Below are 25,421 nucleotides of genomic sequence, written 5' to 3'. Positions count from 1 at the left end.
GCAATTTCATGTCATCAGTTTTGAAATATCCCAGGCTTACCTACAGCAGCGTACACATTGTCTGTTAGAATGTATTTGATGGCAAGATAATTTAGCTAGCTCAGTGAGGCTCACCCCTACATAGGAGCAACACAATGGTGGTGCACAGCTGTCATGGGAGTTCTTGTCCACTTACACTCCTTGTTGCTAGTTTAGCAAAGAAAAGGGCACACAACAATTATGCTACTGAACTCCACCACTCCCTAACTCCCTTGCGGATGTTTCAGCTGGACACAAACTAGATAGGACTTCAAGCTATTTCTACTACATCAAAGAGCTATTTCTACAGGGCTACAGTAGGGGGTCCTATGCAAACTAGTGCGAGGAACAAAGCTAGTGCGAGGAACAAAGGAGTGTGATAGGGTGCACAGTTTTTGGCAAACCCCAGGGATGTTGCTGCAGCCCACCCCAATGGTGTCCCAATTAGATGCCAAGACAGAATACAGAGGGATTTCTGGAGGTTTAAATCACAGGATTAAGAGAGCTCCAGGATTAGAAAGCACACTCTATTTTGACTTTAAACTCCTAGGGAGCAGGGACTGTAGGTTTTGTTCATTGTTTGTACAGCACCTAGCACCATGGTATCTTGGTCCATGGCTGGACCTTGTAAGTACCACAGTAATACAATTAAATACCAAGGAGGGATTCACATCAGCAAACTGAATCAATGCAAGACAGTTTATTTATGGTCATGTTAGAAAGAGCTGAGAGAGACATGAAAAGTGAGGTGCTGACCAGAAACCAGTTTAGGTGCTTTGGGGGAAACCGGAATTGCTTGTTTAGCTTTGTACTCGTCCTATTTTGAGCTTAATTCTTGTGGAGTTTTTTTGCCAAGCTGGGCGTCAATAGATTTAAAGTCACAGCTCTTGGAATAAAACCCCTTTTGGAGAAGGTGACTTTGTATTCACACTGAACCTCTACTGAACTGTTCTCCCTCACTGTTCTCCCCCAGGCCAAGCTAGAATGAGCTTAAGCCCCCTTTGCACAGCACCCCGACTTGTGCTCTCTGCAAGTTGGCTGCAGCTGAGCATTTCGATTTACTGATTGCCACAAGCAAGCTATTTTTATTTTATAAGCCCCTCAAAGTACAAAATGATTTATTGTAACTGCCCTCCTGTAATCCCATTCCTCAGCCATAAAAGAGAATGAAACTGTTTACATGGGTTTATTGGGTGATGCCTGTTTGGCAGATGTCTGTACCAGAACAGCTGCATGCATGTGCGGCCTTTGGCGCCTGTTGTCCTTAAAAGCTCTGTTTATTTTTTTATAAACATCTTACTTTATAAAACAACAATAGTGACAGAATTAACATATTCTCCTTTCCAGAAATGAATTGCTTTCCACTTACCCACTTTAATGAAAGAAAACACCTAATGTGCACATGCTGAGAGAATAAACCACCAAAGCTTGTCTGTCAGATTTCACAATGTGAATGGAATGATTATTGTGGATTTCATTCTATTCAAAGGCAATACACTTACATGTCACAATGGCTTCTGCAACTCATCCAGCTAAGGGAATAAAGTTACCATATTCTGCTTTGTAAGGACTGCCATGTCTAGGAGTACACTTTGCTTAAACCTTGTTTTCTACAGTCTCCTTGAACCTGCATGATGTTACATCTCCTTAAAGTGACATACTCCATTATTCTTTCTGTATAAGCTATCAGCTTGTATTTTTAAATCTGCTATGATATCTCCCTTCTGTTTCAATCAAATGATAGGGATAATTTACATTTTATAGTGCATATTATCCTGAAGGATTCAACAGGGTTTTACACTGTAGGAAGGAAATGCAAGAATCAATTCCTCATTGAAAATAGAGAGCCTCTTCGAGGCGAGCCATGGGGGTATGTGGAGGTGTCCCAGCCCCTAGACTCCAGCCCAAGCCTCAAAGTCAAAAATTGAATTTTATAATCTCCCTCTTCCCCCAAATCTGAGCCCACAACCTGAATCATCTGGCACGGGCCAGACTTGGGTGTTTTATTGCCATATAGACATAGCTTAACTGTCTGAACCTTGATGCTTAGACTAACACTAAGCCAAGTCTTCTTGCTATAATATGACGTATTTGGAGATGGGGTTAACTACATGCTAAATCTTGGTAAAGTAGATTCCTTTTGTTTATTTTTCAAAGTTTTTGTCAGACTATTAAAAATGTGTTAAATTAAAATACAGTGAAAGGTTTGTTATCTAGCAGTCAGGGGGAATGGCAGTTTCTGATTAACTAAATGTGACGGATAACAAAGAAGCCCTTCCTGGCTCCGCTCCTGGGGAAGAAGAAGCCTTCTCCGCAAGAGCGAGGCCAGCAGCCCATCCGGCACTCTGTCCCCAGCCAGTTAAAGTTTGAATTTAACTATGTGAACAGAGTTTTCCAGTTAACAGAGTGCCGGATAACAAAGTTTTTATTATATTTGAATGCACTGATAAAAATGCATTTTATTCACCCTAGGACATCTATGTACCTTATAATTCTGCAGGGATCAGTGTTAAACCTGCTCAAGTCTGAATTACGATTCACTGGAGTATTCCAACCGGGATTTACTGGCTGTATAAGTCTACAAGTGAAGGGCAATTTCATGAAAGAGATCTGAATTCAGTGGGTGAAGAATAAATCAATATTGTAACAATGGGAGTTACAGTCAGGACTGGAGGAAGTGCAGTTGAATTAAAAATTTGGCCTATGCAGTTAGTTAACAGTTTGCATAACAATCTTACCTGCCGCTTCCAATTGAAGGAAATGCAATTGACTTCAGTTTCTTTTCATCTGCCAGAGCCAAGCAGTTCTTCACAGTCTTTTCCAGCAGCTCCTCACATTTGTCTGAACCCCAGCCTGGGCTATTACAGTGGATCACAAATTTAGCAGGCAGTCCATGGCCTGCACTGACAACCGCTAGTAAGAAACAGAAAGTAAAATTTAATTGCTTTCATCTTGTCAGGATTAAAAAAAGTAAAACAGTACATATGCGGAAGTGTGATTAAAACTACACACAGCTGACAGACACAGCTATAATCCCAGTGGATCCTTTAGCACACAAATCAAATAGCCTGAAGAGATAACATAATTACATAGACTGTTTTACATTTGCAACTGTGTTTTGTTGGGGTAATTTGTAAATTACAACTATAATAGATCTCAATGAACAGAGAGCAAAATCTATCACTGCCAGTTTAGAGGACACATAAATTTGTAGAGAGCACTTTATTGCAACTTTATTCTCATTTTATAAGATAATATGTTACAAAGCTGGGTAGTCTGTTGGTGTGTAAAACTGTTACAGGGCCACTATTGCTTTATTTGAATGTTACTGTCAAGTTACAGTAAGTGCCAAGATGTTGTTCTAGTCTCAGATTTACTACATTTGTGATCTTTAGAGGTTTGGTGTTAATGTACATTTTGCTGAGCCAGCTTTTGATTAGACTGCAGCACAAATGAGATCAAATGCAAAGATTATGATGTATCTATAAATTGAAAGTCAAAGCTACAGTTATTATACAACTGTTTTCTTTTATTCCCTGCCAATGAAGCACTCTGTTTCTAATTTAGTATGAGTGAGTCTATTTTGTCTAATTTAAGAGTTTTGGATTACTGTTACTCTCCCCGTGCTGTGTGTCACCTCATCTTTGATTACTGATACAATGTTGTTTTGTAGTTTACTTCTTTTGTTATTTAATGAGATGTTCAGTATGGATATATAGCATTTTATGTACTTTTTTATCCATTAGAGGGTATGACTTTGTGTGTGCCAGGGAATGGGACAGGTCATTTCATATGTTAATTACATGATGGCAGTCCAGCCCTAGCACAGAGATGCAAGGGACACAAGGACACCTCATAAATGTACTAGTGACAATCTTACATGCGCAGGGACTTCAGGGAGCGCAAATCATCCAAAAGGATGGGGCAGAAAGCAGAGCTTTCACTTTCCCTTGCACAGCTGGGAGCTTAGAGCCAGACTGCGTCTCTATTCTGCACCTGCAGTTCAGTGGTGGAAAATACAGGAATTTTATTTTACTTAACTTTGAGCCATTAAAAAATGGCTATTCATAGGCTCAAGTACAAATTTAGTCACAAACTTGAATAGCAGTTCACAGTCCGGCAGACATCTAATTGCATCTGTGGCTGAAAACATTTGTGCCCACAAAATTGTGGGAATGAAATGGGAACTTGCTTCTAACCATCAGACTGGCAAATGTTCTTATTTGCAAAGAATTCTCTGTTCTATTCTGGAATGTTTATGGAGCATTTTGTTATTACAATATGGTGGCAATAACTCCTGGAGCCATGTTATCGCATATGGATATTATTCCTGTAGGTGCTACAGAAAAGAGAAAATAGACCTTGGCATGTGGAATTCTGACTGCAGAAGGGTAAATTCTAAAGGGCAATGGAAACACAAGCATCTATGCACTTTGGGGCCAGCAGACCCTCAACATATTGTATAGCTTTAGTGCAAAGCAATTTTGTCATAATTAACTCTAAAAAGCTGGCAGATTCAGAATACAACATAAATCCAGAAAAACCTAATAAGGCCAGCTGACATCTCTAGGCAGTGGAATTTAATGTATCGTGCAACTCTGATGTGGCCCCTTCAGTACTTCTCTTCACTTGTAATATCTTCATTCCGCAAGAGGAGAATACTATGCTGACATGCCTCCCTAGTTTTACTATTTCAGAAATGGAGATAGTCTTATGATAAATCTATGGGGACTCTGGAGGATAGCTGTTAATTACCCAAAGCAATTTTCACTTATTTCAAATTCAGGTGCTCTGAAAGAAGTATTTTACAATATTCTCTAAAACATATAAGGTCTCTGTGCAGAATTCTGCTGTGGTTACACTTATATTCCAGGAAGTTTCCATTATGACACAAAACCCCTATATTTTAGTAGTTATTAATGGTTCACAATCCTGCTGGAAAGGCATAAAAAGTGGGGTTCCGCAGGGGTCTGTTTTGGGACCGGCTCTGTTCAATATCTTTATTGACAATTTAGATATTGGTATAGAAAGTACGCTTATTAAGTTTGCAGATGATATCAAGCTGGGAGGGGTTGCGACTAATCTGGAGGATAGGGTCATAATTCAAAATGACCTGGACAAATTGGAGAAATGGTCTGAGGTAAGTAGGATGAAGTTTAATAAAGACAAATGCAAAGTGCTCCACTTAGGAAGGAACAATCAGTTTCATACATACAGAATGGGAAGCGACTGTCTAGGAAAGAGTACGGCAGAAAGGGATCTAGGGGTTATAGTGGACAACAAGTTGAATATGAGTCAGCAGTGTGATGCTGTTGCAAAGAAAGCAAACATGATTCTGGGATGCATTAACATGTGTGTTGTGAGCAAGACATGAGAAGTCATTCTTCTGCTCTACTCTGCGCTGGTTAAGCCTCAGTTGGAGTATTGTGCTCAGTTCTGGGCACCGCATTTCAAGAAAGATGTGGAGAAATTGGAGAGGGTCCAGAGAAGAGCAATGAGAATGATTAAAGGTCTAGAGAACATGACCTATGAGGGAAAGCTGAAGGAATTAGGTTTGTTTAGTTTAGAAAAGAGAAGATTGAGGGGGGACATGATAGCAGTTTTCAGATATCTAAAAAGGTGTCATGAGGAGGAGGGAGAAAACTTGTTCATCTTGGCCTCTGGGGATAGAACAAGAAGCAATAGGCTTAAACTGCAGCAAGGGAGGTTTAGGTTGGACATTAGGAAAAAGTTCCTAACTGTCAGGATAGTCAAACACTGGAATAAATTGCCCAGTGTGGTTGTGGAATCTCCATCTCTGGAGATATTTAAGAGTAGGTTAGATTAATGTCTATCAGGGATGGTCTAGACATTATTTGGTCCTGCCATGAGGGCAGGGGACTGGACTCGATGACCTCTCGAGGTCCCTTCCTGTCCTAGTATTCTATGATATACAAGGGACATGACCAGTGAATACTTGTACCATGACTGATGCCTGATATTTTTTGTTGGTCAGTAGCTGGAAATGGCAATTCTTGCCTAGGTTGCCCCCAAGGCCCTACAATTGACGATTTGGAATGGAGAACTGTACTGAGCACAGTGTGTGGGGCTGGTTTGTACAGTAATAAAGAATATAGTAGAGTGCTGTAGTCGATCCAGACAAATGAGAATAGTTTATTCTATAATTTTCATGAAAAACGAACCATTAGTAACAAAGTAAACTGCATGTTTAAATGTATGTCTCCATTTTCACGTTTAAACAACTGAGACTAGTGCAGTGAGTGTGGTATGATAAAAACTGAACAACAACTGAAAGAAAAAAGTAAAAATAAATAGTCATAATTTTTCCTGTCATCACAAGCCATAAATTCTGTCCTAGTTGTAGTCAGTATTCATTAGGTAAACTGCAAGTACTGTATTTATTTTTACAGTGTAAACACAGATGGCAGAATCAGAGTTCTTTATTCACAACATATATAAAAACTTTTACAGATGGCCTAATATTATGTTTTGCAATTCATCAAACTTTATTGCCTATATATGAGATTTACTCATATTACTGAAATACTGATAACTGGGCATCAAAAATTCATAAACTGTTTTAAATAATCACATTCATACAGATGACTTAGACCCTAATTCAGCAACACCCGTAAGAAGATGCTTAAACTTTAAGCATGTTCTCATGTCTCATTAAAGTCAATGGAGTGTATGTATGTGCTTTGCTGAATAAGGACGGCACTGAAAATGTGTTTCATATTAAGCACGTTTCTCAGATGCTTAAATTCTTTGCTGTGTTTACGCCTTATAGAGCAAGACTATTATCTTTGAGGATAGATACACAGACGTGTATGATTTATCATGTACATCAATATATGTTTGTGAATAATGAACTTTTAGTTTTTGCTATCGCTACTACACTGCTCAATCATCACTTCAGGGAGGATTCTGTTTTTTTTTTCTTTTGTTATTTTTATTTTTGAACACTCAAATGCTTAAAGTGTGCTGATGGGATTCATAGAGGAAGAGAGAAACCCTTCAAGTGTTATGTTAAAATGGGTACATTTGTGACTGAACTTTACACATTAAAACCAAATTTACAGTCAACTAGAAATCACAATGCATGCAGATGCTTTAATGGTCCATTTTCGGAGATTTAAGCCTCACCTCCTGCCACGTCCAAAGGCCCATTCTTTTTGCGAAGCTCAATGACGGCCTCCACAAATTCTTTGCCACCTTTCTTCTCCAAAGTGCTCCCTGAACAAAGACATTGTTTAGTTCACCCTTCTGTTCCTGAGCTTCTAAAGCAGACGTGGGATTCCTTGTTTTATGCGGTCATACAGCCTAGATTTTTCTGCCCAAACATATTTTTGGGGACTGCAAAGTAAGATCTAAACCTTTTGGGACTTTGGAGTTAACTAGTCATTTAAAAAATAAATCCCCCCAAGACCTCACATTGGTATCCCTTCCCTAACACTTATATTCTACTTCCAATATCAACGTATGTGGTGATGACCCTAGTTGCTTCCACACCATATAGCTCCTGGTAGCGTGCTGTGTTTCAGGAATACGTGCTAGTTAAATGATGACTGATGGATTTATAATTCTTCCCCTAGGAGTCAGTTCCCCTTTCTCTTAGAAATGCTTTTAAAGTGCAATTTGCCACAATAAGAACTTGAAACTCACCTGATCTTGATCCCTGACCCCAACTGGTGGCACCAGGAATGAAACAGTCTCGTGAGTGCAGCGGGCTGCTTTACTTGGCAACTGCCCAGCTTGTTGGGTCACCTTTAACCAAGAGGAAGAGCCTCAGAAATAAGGAGAATCTCTAAGGAACATACTCCTCCAATGAGCTTCTCTAACTACTGCTAAGGAACTGGACACTGTCGCTCTGGGAGGAAGAGAGCTGTACAGTGTGTCAGGGCAACAAAAGGTGCAGTCTACAGAGGCAGTCCAACGCGAAATGGTTTAGATCTTATTTTGCAGCTCTAGTTTCATACATTAATATAAAAATACCCCAAAAATCATTTTCCTAACTATGTATGCATCCCAAACCATTTAGCTCTGTGTACATTTATAAGATAGGAAAAGTAAGAAGTGGTATCAAAATTTCTGATTTGTGATATTACTTTGAAAATTGATTTAAAAAAATTTGAATTAGAAACTGTAATAGAGTTATACATTTATTTGGTGAAGCCCATTCCTTTTACTGCTCAGGAGGGGAAAAACGCATTTTCTGATGGAAATGCACATATTGTATGCTCAGTGAAGCAAAGACTCTCCTAAATGATTAATTTTGCTAAACATGGCTACAATTCTAAGAGCTAACAGCAGGACAGCAGCCTGTTTTCCTTTGAAATCACTAGACTTCTTTCAAAATTAATAGTTAAAAGTTTGTTAAATAACTATTGTCTATTGGATGTTTGGACTTTGATCCTGCTTTTGTTAAATGCAGTTTATTCTACTGAATTTGGTTGTGAACAATGCTAATACTTTTAGAATGTATGTTTCCTATGGTCTTTTGCTGTAACTAGCTGACACTATGCATTTTGTCCAAGTATGGACTGCACAATCTGACCTTATCATTCAGGATTTAAAGTGTTCAGAGTAATCATCTCAACTTTTCACCTCAATATTCTGGTCAGTTCATTTTCACAAGTGAGTGCAACTTTCTTGATTAACTTCATGATATCTCCCAAGTTACCTTAGATATGTTCCAAATGGCATATTTTTATAGCTATACTTGTAGAAGCAGAAGGACTCGGCGTCTGAGTCATCTGGGACTAAGGGGAGTTGCACCACTTGAGTAAAAGTGCTTGGAAGTATTATGCCTTTGAAAAACATATTGTGATAGGACAGGAAGATGGAGGTGGTTTGCTACTTAACAGAAACAGCTAGTGCTGTCCTCTGTGCAGCCACTCCAGCATGTGAAGGAATAGAGGAAAACTGGCTTTCACTCCACACAAAATACCCCATTTGAGGTTGCTGGTAAACTTTGACCAGAACTGGGACACACACTGTGCATGGACCCTGTACTGTCTAGCACAGCCACAGGAAAGAGGAGCCAAAATTAATCTGTATGGAATCTACAGACAGAAAAGGTACATTAGGTCATTGGATTGCACTTTGCCATTATATGTAGACTTGTTGTACATGTAAAGGCATTTTGTCTGGATTAGTTTTAATTATCTCAAGAGATGGAGTTTCTACCTCTTCTGATGAAGATTCATTTACTGTTAAAATAAATCTACAAAAACAATAATTTATTTAAAACTATGATTTAACTTTTCACATACCAATCCAAATATTATCTCCTGGTAGATGTGGTGAAAAGAAATTACACAGATCATTTCTGCATTTATTCCTAAATTAAATTTAGCCTTTTTAACTGAGTGACGTTGTATTTTTGCATTATATTTCACTACCTTTTTGTACAATCATTAGCTGTATCTATAAAAGACCATAACTGTATTTAGCCATTTTTCATTACATTGATAAGGTTCTTGGTGAAAGTCTAACTTCACAGCTTCAAGCTTAGTGGCTCATTTACTCACAGGCATGAATATGTGTTACTTCCATGAGAATACGGTCATTATCTCATGCTTTCCAAGCAGGCACGGGTATCAGTGTTGGAAAACAGCCTAAGTGGAAATTTAGGCTTGTAAAACTTTCAGGATAAACCCACAGTACATTTAATTGTTAGAAGGATGGTAAAAGTTAATAATTGGAAGCTAAGCATTTGTGCATTTTTATTCTTTCTTCCAGCAGTCAGATATAATTAGAATATACATTAAAATATGATTAGTTCAGTTTTCATAGAAGTTCCTGTGTCCACTAGTTTCAAAAGCATCTCTTCAAAAGGTCAGAGACAAGTACATTAGCTAGCTGAACCCTATATAATTTAGAAGTATATTATTCAAAGAAAATATTCTTACATTTTACTTTTGATACTTCAGCATGATTTACTTTAGCCAGCCAGTCTACAGCTGTACCAGCCCAGGCTGTTATCTCTGCTGCTCTATATAAGCTAAGCAGAATTGAGTTTGCCTGGACATTGCTTAGAAGAGAAGTCTCTCAGGAAAACCCAAGCTGTTGCAGGAAGTGCTAATCCTGTAGGATACACTCTTCCCTTCGAGCCAGTAATGAAGTAATGCCGGGCATATAGAAGCATTAAGAGGACAGTGGTGAGGTGATTAAGTTGGTAGGTAAAATGAGGTTGTGATCCTATTGTCACATTGTATTATTAGGGTAGGTTACTACGCTTAGCAGCAACTAAATGTCCAGTTCAAGTTCCAGTCCGAATAATTCCATTCTGCCTTAACTTTCCTAGGCAATTTCAATAAGATCTAATACTCTTTTGCTCCCTTCTCTATCTTCATTTCTATTCTAATATTTGAGAAATGCTTTAAAAGTAATTGAGATACAAGATGCTTATAAATGAATTATATTGCTACAAATAATGAGAGCTACACATGTGAATCTTAAGAATAAAAAAAATAAACTGGACTACATTAGTCATGTTGCCTTCCATGCATGCTCTTTTTGGTGTAGCATGTCTATGCATGTGTATATGAGAATACAGAGATCTCTCACTAGAGCCACAAATACAACTGGGCTGTATGTAAAACATGACAAACTGACTGAGCTTATGAGCTTAGCAATTCCGGATAAGCTATCCCCAAAATGTCAAATGTGAACACCTCACACTTAGGGGGAAGTGGGGAAACTCTATTTAAATAAAAAATCTGAGGATTTTGGCCCAACTTTATTCAATTTTAGGTAGGTACACAGCCAAAACAATCCTGTAGTACACTTTAATTGGGCACACATTGGCACCACACCTGTTTCCTTAACTTTCATTTTAATTGTGCAGTCTAATTTTGCTAAAAGTCTGATCTGACTATGCAAGTCAGAGATGTCCAATGACTGTGCACTTGCTTGTTTTTACAATCAGTCAGGACTGCTGGAAGCGAGAAAGGAATGCAGATCTGCATAGCTTGGACAAGCTTGTTGCTGCTGATTGACCATGCACACACATACAAACTCTGCAGCACTGAACTTTCCATTACCTACTTCACCACCGGTGTAGAAGTCAGAGTTTGTCGGGTGAACGACAGCATCACTGTCGATCGTGGCAATGTCAGCCTGTACAACTTGCAACTACAACAGGTAAACAAATGTATATCAACCACGTTGGACAGAGACCGAGGACAGGCTCTACATTTACACATGTACCAACGTCCATGTTTTCCTACCTTTAAATCTCCAAACCTTGTGCCAAAAAGAGTATTCTGAGTGGTGTGTGCAGGTATGTGTAAAGACGGCGGTGTAAAGAAGAGGAGGAGGAATGTTGAGTATGACATGTTTAAATAAATGTTTGGATGACAAACCAGAGCAATCACATGAAATCATTTTGAAAGTTTTAAAACCAGCTAAAAACCCCATTTCACGTTGCAGAAACCTATAATACCAGCACCCCACAGAGCATGACACTAAAATATGGTATCTGTTTAAAAAAAAATCTGGATCATCAAGTCAAACAAAATAATTAGTTTCTCCATTTTTTGCTACTGTCAAACTGGTAGGCTGTCACTTTTACATTTGCAAGTCTCATCATCTCATCAGCTTCTAAAAATAAAGTCACCTTCATGTTGGGGGGAGAGGAAGAACAGTGTATTTTCAGGCAGAGTTGTCTGGCATTTGCTTTTTTAAATAGAATGGAGTAATTTTTTTTAAATCCACATTTTATCTAATTGTTATATTCTTTTTAAAATATTTGTTTAAAAATAGAGACACGATGTAATATTTTACTTCCTATAGTCCATTTTTTAAAATAAGATAGTGTTTGAACAGGTAAAATATAAATATTATTCACACACACTAATATAATTAGATGAACACTGACTTACACTCACCCTTTTTATGTCTTTGTTCTGGTAATTTACATAAACACATTCATGTACAAAATGCAGTGAAAATGGAATTAAATTTACTAAATCCATTAAGGTGATCAGAAAAGTAATAAAAAGAGCAGGTTTAAAGCAGATATTTTAAATAGTATTACTTAAAGAGCATCTAGATCAGTGCTTTTTTTTAGTAGACTGACTTCTGCTGAAGAGTAATATTTTATGTGGAACAGAGTAGAAGCCATAAAAGCAATACACCATACAGTGTAATATATTTTCAAGTTTTATATTGCTATAAAATCAGCACTGGATTTCAACTGAATATGAAGGTGATGGAGAGGGGTAACTGAAGACTAATGAAAACATACAAACCAGATGATTGAGTTTAACATGAAATCAGAGCGAAAGACAATTTGGGGGATTATTTGATCATCCCTCTTTACTAATTTCTGTGCCTGCTTTAAAAAGAAGGGATTGCAGGTACAATGGAGAAACTGTTTATTTTGAAAGTAACCTGACAAAGAATATTTTGATCCTTAATGAATCCACATAAGAACCCCCCCTTAAAGTAGCTAACAGTCAATTATGAGCATTATGGAAAGGAATTTAGAGGACTTCTTATTTTAACTGGAATCATCTTGAAGACCATCTCTAATAATTATTATAACAATATTTGGATTGAGTATAAATCTTGCTTCTTTACTGAATTTTCCAGGTTCTACTTTCTTGAGTACTTAAGAATTTGAAGTTTTATTTTAATATTGAAGTCCAGGAGAATAAATTCTGGGTTCCATAATTTTCATGTGACTATTAGTTGTGTCAACCCATTCCCCATTTACCTAGGTCATCTTTAAGGTCAATGTCAGCATTGGTAGGATTGATAATGGCCTCCACCTCAAAGCCGGCTAAATTACTGATTTCACTGTGAATAAGGTTCAGCTGAAAAGAAAAGCATGAGGTGGGAAATAACAGGACAGCTGGGAAATCAGAGAAGCTGCAGAAAAGTAAGCTTTGCAACACAGATGGAAATAGCATCACTGCAAATAAATACGCAAAATAAAGTGCAGGTCATAAAAGGGGTTATTGGTCAAACAAAGAATCAATTTCAAAACACAAGACTCAAATATCATTCTGTTGGTGGATACGAAGTCAATGTTCTTGTTAATGAGCTCTGCTCTTACACAGTGTATGTTTTACGTTCAGAATTGTTTGGAATTCCAGTGTTGACATTATAAAGGATAAACTATTCCCCCTTGAACTCCTGGCTCAGACACTCTCATGACTTCTTAAGCATCAATTTAACCCTGGAATTCTTTTGACAGGCCAGAACTTTGAACAGTGTACGTGGTAATTTTAATGGGTCTCCCCTTCTTTGCTTAATTCATTAAGTGTGAAGATGGTTTTGAGAAATCAGGCATTTATTTCCAATGACATTGCTAGTCTTAAAAAAGAGGCATACTTCCTTTTCAATCATAGAAGCAGACATCATGATCTGTACCTTAGTATCTTAGATTTTCATTTGTCTAGGATTATCTTAGGTTAATAGAAGGGCTGGGGAAATAGCATCACTGAGTGAATTTAAGGCTCTGTCTGTATATCGGCAGTCTTCATGGTTTAGTGATGCATGCTTGTGCTGCAATTCAGTGGAATATTTTTTTTGGGGGGGGGAGGTCTATTTTTTATTATGGTCATATATTTTTTAGAAAATAATCTGCGTATAGTCTGAACTATATCTGTACAGGGCTGTCTGTTAGACATTCCCACAGCTATCTGTATTACAATATTAGGAAGATTTACCATTGGCATGTATCAAAGTGATGAAAATCAATTATATCATAGACATTTGGAAATTAACCTCATTTATATCTTAAGTTATTTAAAAAGGGAACTATCAAGTGAAATATCAGGAAATATAATTTCTCACTTCTAACAACATATGTTGAGCAAGACATATAAAGTGTTGCATTAAATTATAAGCCATGCTCATGTAAGAAATGTACATAATATCAAGAACAAAGAAGAGGTTCTTGAGATGTTCATCCCTATGGGCACTCCGCTGTAGGTGCACAGTGTGCTTCTCAAGCCTGGACTGGAGCTTTGCCACTAGCAATATAATTTGGCTCACACATGAACTTGATACAACCTCGTACTACACAACAATGGGATGCAGAGCAGTGTGGCTGAGCCATTCTCAGTTCTCCATCTCTAGTTGAATGCTCAACAAAGCAAAGCCAAAGGGAAAGCTGGCCCGTAATGGAACATCTTTGGGGGAACACATCCCAAAAAACCACACAGTTGAAAAGAAGTAAGTAACTTCTTCAAGTAGTGTTGCTTTGGTGCTCCAGTTCAGATGACTTCCAAGTAGTATGACCAGAGAGAGGAGGAACTATGTAACTGATTCTAATATTGAAGACAGTGCAGAAGTATCAAGCACTGCATCAGATCTGATTATGTGGACCAAAACACAGTGTTTGGAAAAAGTAGGCACTGAGGCTCATGCATTAGCTCTGCATATTACGGACGCTGGAATGTTGTTGATTAAAGCCGCAGATGTTGCCTGGCCTGATAAGGAGTGCTATTATCCACTGGGAATGTGGGGCTCCATCGCAGCAAGTGACAATACACTTAGAGATGCAGCCTTTGGGTACAAATCATGGACCCCTGGATCTTTCTGTGAGAGAGACAAACAGTCTAAGATGATCCCTGACATTGTTTGGTCCAGTCTAGTTAAAAGGCCAATGCCTGTCTCAGGTGTAAAGTATGATAGGAGGTCTCCAGGTGAGATTTATATGGTTTGGGAAAAAATACTGATCAGCGAAGATGCGAACTGACAACACTGTAGGTGAGAATTTTCGGTGCAGCCATAAAAAGACCTTGCCCTTGAAAAATACCATAAATGGGGGGGTCTGCCAGTCAGGCACCAATCTGCCTAGCCCTGCTAGTTGATATAATAGTTACTAGAAAAGCCATCTTCATAAATTAAGCAAGGCGCAGACTCCCATAGGGTGAAATGGAGGTCCATGAGATGTAAGGACTACGTTGAGATCCTAAGTAGTATCCTTAACCAGGAGGCAGAGATCCCTAAATCCTTAATATATCTTGAGAGCCCAGGGTGAGCAAATATGGAAAACACCTCTGGTGGGTGATGAAATGCTGATATTGCAACAATATGAGCCCTAATAGAGCTAATGAAGAAATCGGTGTTAGCAAAGTCTAGCAGGTAATCCAGGATGGCTACCAGTGAAGAGAATTCAGGCACATGCCTGTGACTGTAACATGACTGGTTAAATCTTTTCCATTTCTGAAATAATTAATTTGAGCCGACTCCTTTCTGATGTTTAAACATACCTGTTCTCTTACTGAGCCCTCTAGAAGCCATGCTAAGAAGGTGGAGGAACTCTACCTTTGGGTGAAGCATGTGACTTCCATTCTGGGAGATCAGATGAGAGACTGTAAGAAGCTCAAACACCAGTTGAATACATGGGTGAAGTAGGGAAAGATTCTAAGCATGTCTCAACCAGGTTAGTTCTATAAAGGAAAGTTCTGTCTTTTCCTGTCTAATTTTGTTAAGAACTCTTCGTATTAGTTGTGCTGGAGGGAATACGTAAAACAGGCCTTCTCTTCCAGGGAAGGAGAAAATCAGCCCCCCGATCATGGTGACCTAGGCCTCCTCTGGAGCATTCTTATTTTTGAATGTGGCAAACGGATCCACCTCTGAAGTCTCATCCTTTGGAATACTTTGTGAAGGATTTGAGTCCAACCCTCAATTCACAGTCCAGGGAGAAGCACCTGATGAGCAACTGTGATATTCTGTGTTTCAGGTAGGCAAACATCTGAGAAATGAATCTGATGGGTTATACACCAGTTCTATATCCACACAGTTTCAGTGAACAGGGAAGGAGATCTTGCTCCTCGTTTGTTGATACAGAACATGCCAGCGACATTGTCTGTCACGATCCCAATGGATTTGCCACTGTGAGAGGCAGCAACTGAAGGCAAATGTTCCTGATTCCTCTGAGTTCCAACATGTTGATAAGGAGAAGCGTTTCCCTATGTGATCATCAGCCCTGAGTTGTAAACAGTGTTCTGTGCAAGCTGTGGACTTGTGCAAAGGCTCAGGAGAGAATCCAATGCTGCCCTGCTGATGAGCAGTGTGCCCCTAGCTGGGTTTGGTTTCTACTGGTTCTATATTTGCACATTGCTCAGTGCACATTACAAAATTATTTTGCATGTGGATGGAAAGAATCTGCACATGGATGAAAAAGATGTGGGGGGACATTGCTTGTGAGAGTTTTGAGGTGTACTCCCTAACCTACAGTGATGTGTCTGTTGTCACAGTTACTGTTGAGGCTGGATGTGGGTAGAAGGAATGGCCATGGAGACATTGAATTTTCCCAGCCGCCTAGAGAGTTTGTCCAAGTTGCCTCTGGTTGAGCAACAGAACCTTCTGAACCATCCCTGAGAGCAGCAAAAAAGCAAAATCTTATACGATCGGTTACAAAGGTGAATGCTGGCATGTGACCTAGAGGCTGGAAACAGTTCCTTACTGTGGATCAGGGATTTCCTTGAATTGTCACGACCAGATCTGCCAAGGTTATGAATCTTTCCATGAGAAGGAAGGCTTTGGCTGCCAGTGAATTGAAGTTTGCCCTATAAATTGCATTCTCTGTACTGGAGGGAAGATGAGTTTTTTTACATTCAGCTGGAGAGCCAAGTCCTGGAAGAGAGCAAGAGCTGGCTGGGTGGAGGTCAGTACTGCTTTGTAAAACTGGACCTTGAGTAGTCAGTTGTTGAGATACAGGACAACTAAAACAGACTCTTATCAAAGGAAAGCAGCTGCTACCACTAGAACTTTGAGTACACTCTTTGAACTGAACAGTATGCAAAGGGAAGTACTTAGTATTGAAAATTCTCATGGCCCTGGCAAAATGCATGTATTTCCGGTGAGCTGGTAGAATCACTATGTGGAAAGAGGTGTCCTGTATGCTGATAGCTGAAAACCAATTTATTATAGCTGCCAGTGTCCCCATCCTGAATTTCTGAGACTTCACAAAATTTTTTTGTCATCTTAGATGTAATATGGTCTCCACCCTTCTTGGGCACGACAAAATACTTGGAGTAAAACCTTTTATTCTTGTGAAGGGATGGAATCAGTGCTATTGCTCCTGAATGAAGGACAGAATATATTTCTTAACTCAATATAGTCTTATTAGACGAGTCTTTGAAGAGGTACAGGAAAAGGGAGGGAGGTACATAAAGTGGATATTGTAGCCTGATGTGATAACCTTCAAGGTCTACCTGTGTGTTGTAATACACTAACAAGCCTGCTGCAAGCGGGAAAGGCAGTCTCCAAAAGTAGGAAGTTCAGTGAAGTTTGCAGCTTGTCTGAAATAGGAGAGGAAGAAATCAAACCCTTGACTAACCCTCAACATTCTTGTGATGACTGAGTACTTACTGAAAGAGGGGGAGGTGCTCTCTTCCTCTAGAATCTTTGTCCCTTTCTCGTAGGCCCAGCAGTCCAGTGAAATCCAGAGAACTGGGCCAGGCATGATCTCTGAGCAGCACAAGATCTGCAAAATCTCCTCTTGGTCTTACAAATTTATATATCCAAAGACCTCAGCATGGCCCTGGAGTCCTTCAGTATGTGTTGGGACTTCATCTGTAATGTCCAAGAAACACTTCTGATCAAACAGGAGGCACTCAGAAGTATTCTCATACTCTCCCGGAAACCTCAACAGCTGAAGCCGACAGATACATCCTGAGCCCCGGAGAGATGGATCTGGTGGCAGTGTCTGTAGCATATAAGGACCCTTGGAAAGAGGTTCTGGCTTAAACCTGATCCTCTGTGATGATGTCATGAAAGTGTTCTTTACGCTCATGTGTAAGAGGGTCAACAAAAGCAGCAAACTTCTTGTAATTTGTGAAGTCATACTTGGTCATGATCACCCAATAGTTTGAGATCTGAACTTAGAGGGTTGGAGATGAGTAAGCCTTTCAGCCAAAAAAGATCTAACCTCTTTGGGCCCTTATTGTACATAATGTTTGCCCCTCCAATTTACATCCACTATCATGGAAATAGGTGAGGGGTTGGGAAACAAAAATCCTGAGTTCCTGGGAGGAACAAAATATTTCTTACCCATCTATTTGCAAGTGGATGGGACAGTTACAGTAGTCTGACAGTCTTTTTTGGATGGACGAGAACTTCATTACCAGGCTGGTAGCTGTCGACTGCAGAATGTCCAGGAGCCAGTGCTCCAGAGGTATCTAAAGGGTGTCAGGCATCCTCTTCTAAAGATCCTGAAACTGACAAAAATCGTTGGCCATCAACAGTAGTGGAAGACTGCCTTGTGGGAGACAAGGAACAGAGGGATGATCTCCAAATCCAACCTAGTCTCCTATTCTTCAAAAGTCTCTGTGTTGTGGGCAGTGTTCCCTGTAAGCTGTGCACTTGGGAGACTGATTCAAATGCTGCCTACCTGATTAGCAAAGCTCCCACAGCCAGCAGCATGTGTTTCTACTAGTGGTGCACATCCATACAGGCCTGGAAGCAGATATCATTTATTCCACAAATGCTGAGGAAAAAAAATGAGAGGGAACACTGGTTGTGCATATGGTAGAGGAGACTGTGTAATTCTAGCACCTCAGTGCAATGGAGCTGGGGATCTGGAAATTATTGCCAGTATACCATTCAAAGACCCCAGTATGGCCTTTGAGGGAGCGGGGGTCCATCCAGGAGAGGGGATTGATTTCACCATTCTTGTCATGCTTGAGGACTCTTGTCAAAGTATGGGTTCCTGGATGGAGACAGAACTCTGCACTAATAAAGAGGAGGCTGATTCAATGTCAGAGAATCTTGTGGTACCAGGAACAATGGTAATCTGGAGATCGGGATCTTGGTAGAGAGAGGTTTTGTACCCATAAGCAGTGGGGCTCCAGCTCATATAAAACTGACAAGTCCCTGAAGTAATGGAATTCCTGTGGTATCGAGTGGGTCGGTATCAATGCTGCAGTTGAGGTGGACAGTACCATTGATGTGGAGCATGTAGGTGTCTGGTGCTTTGATTTTCCCAGTACAGACTGTACCAAGTGAGAAGACATTGGTGATAAATCTGATGTAGATTTTGCCAATCTACAGGAGTATTTCCTGGGCTTCCCTGTCCTTCACAGACATTATTGAGGGCCTGCTGGAGCTATGCCTCTTTCAAGTGCTCAGGGATCTCCCAGCCCCACCAGTACCAGAAGAAAAGTCCTTTGCCACCATGGTACCAGCTGAGAGGTCAACGTCTCTGACACCATAAGGATATCATGCCTTTTTGGCAGCTGGTTCCTTTTTGTGGAAGAAGGAGCTCCTCTTCTTTGGAGCGTTCCTTAAGTCCTCTGCAATCTTCCCGCTCTTAGGTTAAAGGGGTGCTGAATCTTTTCAGACACAGATGTATGGGAAGGAGGGAGTATTGCCTAATCTGACTCAGAAGCAGGTTCAAGGGAATACTCCATTGATCTATGGTCTTTCGATTCTTCCCTGCTCCTCCATTTGGTCTTCTAATTCTTCCATGCTACATTTGAGAGGTTGGTGGAAATTGCTCTTTTGGGCGACATGAGACTCTTCAAAGCAACATATATTTGAGTGACTATTGCTGACCAGGACAGCTTCCTGACAAGAGGCAGCATTTGAAACCTAGAGCGCTAGGCATGCCCAGCCAAGCCAAATAGGCTCCCTATTTGGGTACAATCCCCTAAAATCCTCAAACTAATTCTAACTAAAACAACTGTAGAACACGCTGAGGCTTATAAAAGGTAAACATGCTAGAGGTCTGTCACAGGATGAGGCAGCAGAGAAGGGACTGCAGGGTGGTTTGGCTGTCAACTCTACAACACACTCAGTGTGCAGTGGTGCAGAGTGCATACACAGGCCAAACAGACACTGCTAATGAAACTCCCAAATCAAGGGTTCGAAAGGTGTATGCACTTTTGAAGTAGAACACCTTAGATATATTAATCAAAGAAGAATTAAAATTATACTACCATACCAGCAAGAGCATATTTGTAAAACAGAGCTCAGGGATACAATGTATTAGTGCAGCTCACTACTGAGCACAAGTTTTTTTTTTTGGGGGGGGGGGGGGGGGGAAGGGGTCTTGACTCCCCAAACTGCTCTATAGTCTGGGACAACTGAATATGGAATGTCAGATTCTGCCTCATGATGTACCCACTAGGGGTACAGAAAGAGTGGGGTACAGAAAGAGTGTAGTGAAGACAGCCTAAGTAGATGTGATCAGCATGGTGCTATCCATGAACCTAAAGAGACTTTTTTTAGTCTGACACTGCAGTACAGAAGGCCACCCAAATATGTATTTGAGCTAATTCTAAATTTCAATCAAATATTTATAACAAAAACTAATACATTTTTCATTTCCTCATATAAGTCCAGTTTTAATGCCTCCTTAAGTAAATGGAAAGCTTCATTTTGAATTCAATGGGTTTTGGATTTGACCTATGAAGTACTGTGTAACATTTCAGTTTAATCAAGTATATTGAGACCCAGAGACTACATCCACCAATTGCTGAAAATGGTCTGTTGTATTTTAATCCATGTTACTTAATTTTATCTGCACATCTTTTTCCGGTGTGAGAGTTAATTTACTGAGACGGAATATAGATGTTCCAATATAGTGAATGACTGATTTTGTGTAATGTATGATGTAGATGTCAGTAAAGTCAACAGGTCATTCCTAGAGATGTGCAAAATGTATAATTTTTCTGTGGAGTTTTTAACAAGAGCTATTATCATTTCATGTGATTATGCATATAGACACAGAAATTTTGCTTTTAAAAAACTTGCAAATACATAACTGTTTGGATGAACTGTAAGCAATCTTCATTCAAAAATTAGCATGCTTGAACATTTGTGCAAATATGGGCCTGTTTTTTACTTTGTAATAAAATCTGGAAAAGTTTGACTTTCAAATCGAATTTGAACCCGATAATATTTCACGCATTTAGTTACTGATTATTCACATTATCTAGTTTGAGTCTTCAGTATAACTACAAGCAACTGCTGTTTTTTTCTTTTTAAATCAAATCAAACCAACAATGAAATAACTTTGTGTACACGGAAATAAAAAGCTGACCATATAGGATTTAAATTGTAATACACACCTGAGAATATATCTGTTTCATTTTAAATGTAACTCTTTTTGTTCCCTAGTTCCCAGATTTCTTGTGGGTTTTCCCCTCTTATTAACTCCAGACCTTTTTGGTTTTGGCGGGCCCTTTTCTGTTCATGCATTGTGTTTGTTATTAATGAAAGTCCCAAAGGAACTATAAAAAAATCTGTATACAAAAGACCCATCATCCATAGTTTTTTGCTTTTTATTGTGCAGCAATTAAATTCTTTTTGCTGAATTAGGCTCTTACTGTGCAGTGTAAAATAGCTGTCATATTTACGAAAGATTTCGTTGAGAATTAAATCCTGAGGACTAATGGCTCAATTTTACCGTTCAATATGTGAGCATGCATCATATCCTACATACAAGTATGCATATCAAACAAGAGAACTGATCCCTAAAGGGCCACATTTTTAAAGAGAGACACAAAGTGCACTTGCATGTGCAACACTGAATAGGCCCCTAATTAGTTAAGATTTAATTAGATGGATTAGTTAAAGTCTTCTTAGAAAACGGCAAGTACCACTGAAATGCTAAGTATTATTATTTGGGCAACCACTGCAGTTCTTACTTCAGGCCTCTGCAGTTTTGTCTGAGAAAGGACTAAGTAATTATCTAGCAGTTTAACTCATACAAAACTGGGATGCTTGCTTCAGGCTACTTTGAAGGCTCTTTGAAAAGCCAGACCCAGATGCTTACCACTATGTTTTACAATCCAGCAACAAGTCAACAATTCCAGAAAACAAGTGTTAGCCCCTCTAGTTAATGTACAGAATATTTTAATAAAGCCTGGGTTGCCACAGAGGATTCATCTATGGAATGCCACAGTAATTTTAAAACCAACTAGATTATTATTTTAAGGCTTGCATAATATTAATAAATAGATTTCTATGTGTTTAGAAAATGGCAACACCTCAATTTTTGAAAGCCTCTGAGTTTAAATGAAGCTTAATACGTCTGCTTAAAGATTTTGTTCAAAATCAACAATATGTTTTAGAAATGGACTGTACCCAAGCCTACTCTCTGTGCTACAACATACTCAGTAATTAAATCTTCTGGGGATACTGCAGTGACACAGCCCAGTTCTCGTTAGTGAAACCTTTCCTTTCTCCAAACATGGAGCCGGGAAAAGGGATTTTTCCCATTAAGGCATCATGGATGTCATGGTAGTAAGTACAGGATTACTTCTTTGCTTCCCTTTATGTCTGTCATAGTGCAGATTTTCAGATCTAGTGAATGTGCTTATAGAGCCATTCAGGGAGGAGAAGGGTTATTTGAAGGTTGTTGATTATGGGTTTTAGAGAAGAAAAGTAATCTTTTGGGCCTGTTATTTATTTGTAGTACTGTAGCGCTTGTTCTTATTACCAGTGAATAAATTAAATTTCTAAAAGGCAGTAACAGTAATCTGTATGATGCTTCGAATGTTTATACGGCGTATTTTTGTAAGAGAACCCAGAGCAATGAAATTTGCTTGAAATAAACTAAAATCAATCAATATTTGAGGAAGAATAGTCTCCATCACAAAATGTAATAAATACTAATGTTTTAAGACTCCTCTCATCCCTGTGAGGAACATATATATGCATCTCCATTTTACAGATGGCAAAACATATAATGTAAATCATTTTTTCTTTCTGTATATCAATAGCACAGTCAGAATTAGAACCCAAAAATCTTATTACCAATCCCTGAATACACTGCTTCCTCTAAGTATGATGGTAAATGCATTTTTAGAGAGATGAATAATTTGCCTTTTGTACAAAATTCCCATGACTCCTCTTTTCAACTTTTTTTAGACACCTCCCTTTTCCTCCCCTCCCCCCCCCCACTCTCTGAAAATACTGGGCAGGAAAATTTCTAAAAGTTACAGTGTTCATCACATTGTTGGGTTTCATTAGGGATTTAAAATAAATATCTGCTGTGCCAAGAAAATCTAGAAAATTTAATTAATTAGGCAGTATCAGACTATGTCTGAATGTCTTTAAGACAAATATTTTAAATCAAGATTGGCTTTTTAAACAGCAGCTGCATGTAGAAAAGACTTAGAAGCATTTAACTGATTCCAAGATAATGCGCTACCTACAATTAATTTGTAAAATTTTCAGATTAAAGGAATTATTTGAAATTTCAATTTGTCAAGACAAACATCTTTAACAATAACAATTAGCTCCCAGTCTGTTAACCTGCTTGCCCTCTTCAATAAGTAGCTTAGCAACAGACATACTGTAACACACAGGAGCCTTTCTTATTCAATGGAGCCCATGCAGAACAGACCTAAAACCTAGAAGACAACAACGGTTGTTAACTCCCACTAAATCAGTGAGTTTTGAGGGATCAGCACTTCATTCTAGGTGCTCAGCATTCATAGATCAGGCCCAATGTTCTTCCCTTGTTTGTTCTTAAGACAGCAACAAAAATTTGATACGTTGGATTATTAGGAAAACACACTGAGGCATGGTTGAGCTGCTGAAAAAAAATTCTGGTGAATGCTTCTGAAAATATTCCTAAACCATGAGCGGAGGAAAAACTATTTTATCCTGTTTTCTTATGAAATGCATACATTAAAGAAGTGATAGCTTTGAAACACTACCATGCACTGAGATCTTTGCCTTTTAAGCTTTCCATGTTTTGAGGCTTAAAAGGAATCCATGAAAAATCAAAGTAGTCCCCAAAATGTGCTGTTTCTTTTAGGAAAAATATCATCAACATAATAGATTTATTATTTGTCACTTCACATAAGGTAAAAATGACCAACTTAAAGATGGAGAGGAGGATTTAAGGAATTCTTAGATTCACAAATAATATGGCATTTTATAACCTTGATTTTTGCACTGAGCACTCGTGCTTTTCAAAACAGTTCTCTAATATGGGGCAAAAGCAAAATATGGCCTTTAATGCTCGTATGTCAACATGCATCCTCTCTATGTCAGCAGAAATGCACATTTTACTTGGGTTTTTCTTCATAGGAGGTGTAATTTGCATCATGTTTGCATTTTTTTTTTTGCCTTATGTGTGCTGTTAAAAATATGAGACAAGCAAACTCCCATTAATGTTATTGTGACCACGACTTGCCCCATCAAATACCAGCCACTGGAAAACAGCTCCTTTATGGATTTTTTTTTTGTGCTCAACTTATATGGGCATTTTTAAAATGTAACTTCAATTTGAAAATAAAGGAACACGACTGCTCCCTTTCGCTTGCCTAGGCAGCAACACTAGGCAAGGGAATTTAAGAGTGAGAGCAGCGAGCTGTTCTGTCCAGGAGTTAAAGCTGCTCCGAGGGAGAAAGGAGCATGGCTGCACGGAGTCCGAATGGCAGTATACTCCCCGGGGAGCCATGTTCCACATGAATAAGGAACCAGTTGTCTGGGTTCTATTGCGTTGCTAGGTTGCACACTTTCACCGGCATAAGATTAGAAATCCCTCACCATTAAGGGGACAAAGGAAGGTAAACTCTGCAAAGTAACCCATTATATTTGTGATTCAAATCAAAACAGTGTCGGGGTCCAGAGCTGCTTATTGTTAATTACTGTTATCACTTAAGCGACCCAGTCATGGATCCAGACCCCATTGTGATAGTTGCTGTATAAACAGCAAACTAAACGCCAAAGAGCTTTCTCTCATTGAAATGGATAGCAAAATCCTACTATCTTGACATCAGGGTCAGGTATGTGATAGGATGACATTAATTCCTACTACAATATCCCTATTTTGAACAACAAAGAATTCCATATCAATTCCAAAAGAATTAAGGTGGTTGCCCTGTAGAGAGAATATTTAGTATACAAACTTTGCATTTTAACTAATCAAAATGCTTTAAAATTTGAATATTTTCAAAAACATTCCAATGGAAGCAGCCAATGTCTCCCCTTCAAATGACAATCTGACTGCAAGTGTAAATTGCAGGTAAAATACAGAAACCATCTGCAGAAAATAAAATAAAGTTGCTTGCATGCATAATGAACTTAGCAGACAAGCTGTGCAATAATAAATGGAGTACAGTCTCAATATGAAATAAAAATGAGGAGTCAAAGGAGACATTCCACGATGGGACAAAAATGATTTGTCACTTACAATTTACAATACAATGATTTAGCCACTAAATGATAAAAGAAAGATGCAGTATTACTTCAAAATAGTGTATTGCATAAGTTAAAGACAGGTTTCAAGAAGAGAGACCAGGTTCCTGAATTAACAATGTCTCTTCAAAGCACTATTTTAGCTTAAAAGCCTACCACACCCAATTCCCAAAGTATACTCAAAGGGCAAATAAAATTGTTGATATATAGCTTTTTATAAAAGTGTCATTTCTTATTGAACAACATTAGTTTTTGTACAAAATTAAGTATTTTAA

General features: G+C 38.8%; 1 protein-coding gene across 4 annotated transcripts in view; it reads right to left on the bottom strand.

The window, feature by feature from the left end:
• The window catches only part of MACROH2A1 (macroH2A.1 histone), a 68,537-nt gene that overhangs the window by 5,595 nt on the left and 37,521 nt on the right, over positions 1–25,421 (bottom strand). For 2 of the 4 annotated variants that reach the window (XM_075900415.2, XM_075900416.2), the window contains exons 6-8: positions 12,743–12,842; positions 7,165–7,254; positions 2,757–2,931 (exon numbers count right to left, since the gene is read on the bottom strand). In XM_075900415.2, the coding sequence (XP_075756530.1) occupies positions 2,757–2,931; positions 7,165–7,254; positions 12,743–12,842 (365 nt within the window). Of the gene's footprint in view, positions 1–2,756; positions 2,932–7,164; positions 7,255–11,066; positions 11,158–12,742; positions 12,843–25,421 lie in introns of all 4 variants that reach the window. The other 2 variants (XM_075900417.2, XM_075900418.2) reach the window with 1 other exon arrangement.

Source organism: Pelodiscus sinensis, chromosome 16 (genome assembly GCF_052426305.1).
Source record: "Pelodiscus sinensis isolate ZL-2025 chromosome 16, ASM5242630v1, whole genome shotgun sequence".
Classification (NCBI taxonomy): Eukaryota; Metazoa; Chordata; order Testudines; family Trionychidae; genus Pelodiscus; species Pelodiscus sinensis.
This window is presented reverse-complemented; position numbering and strand designations above follow the sequence as displayed.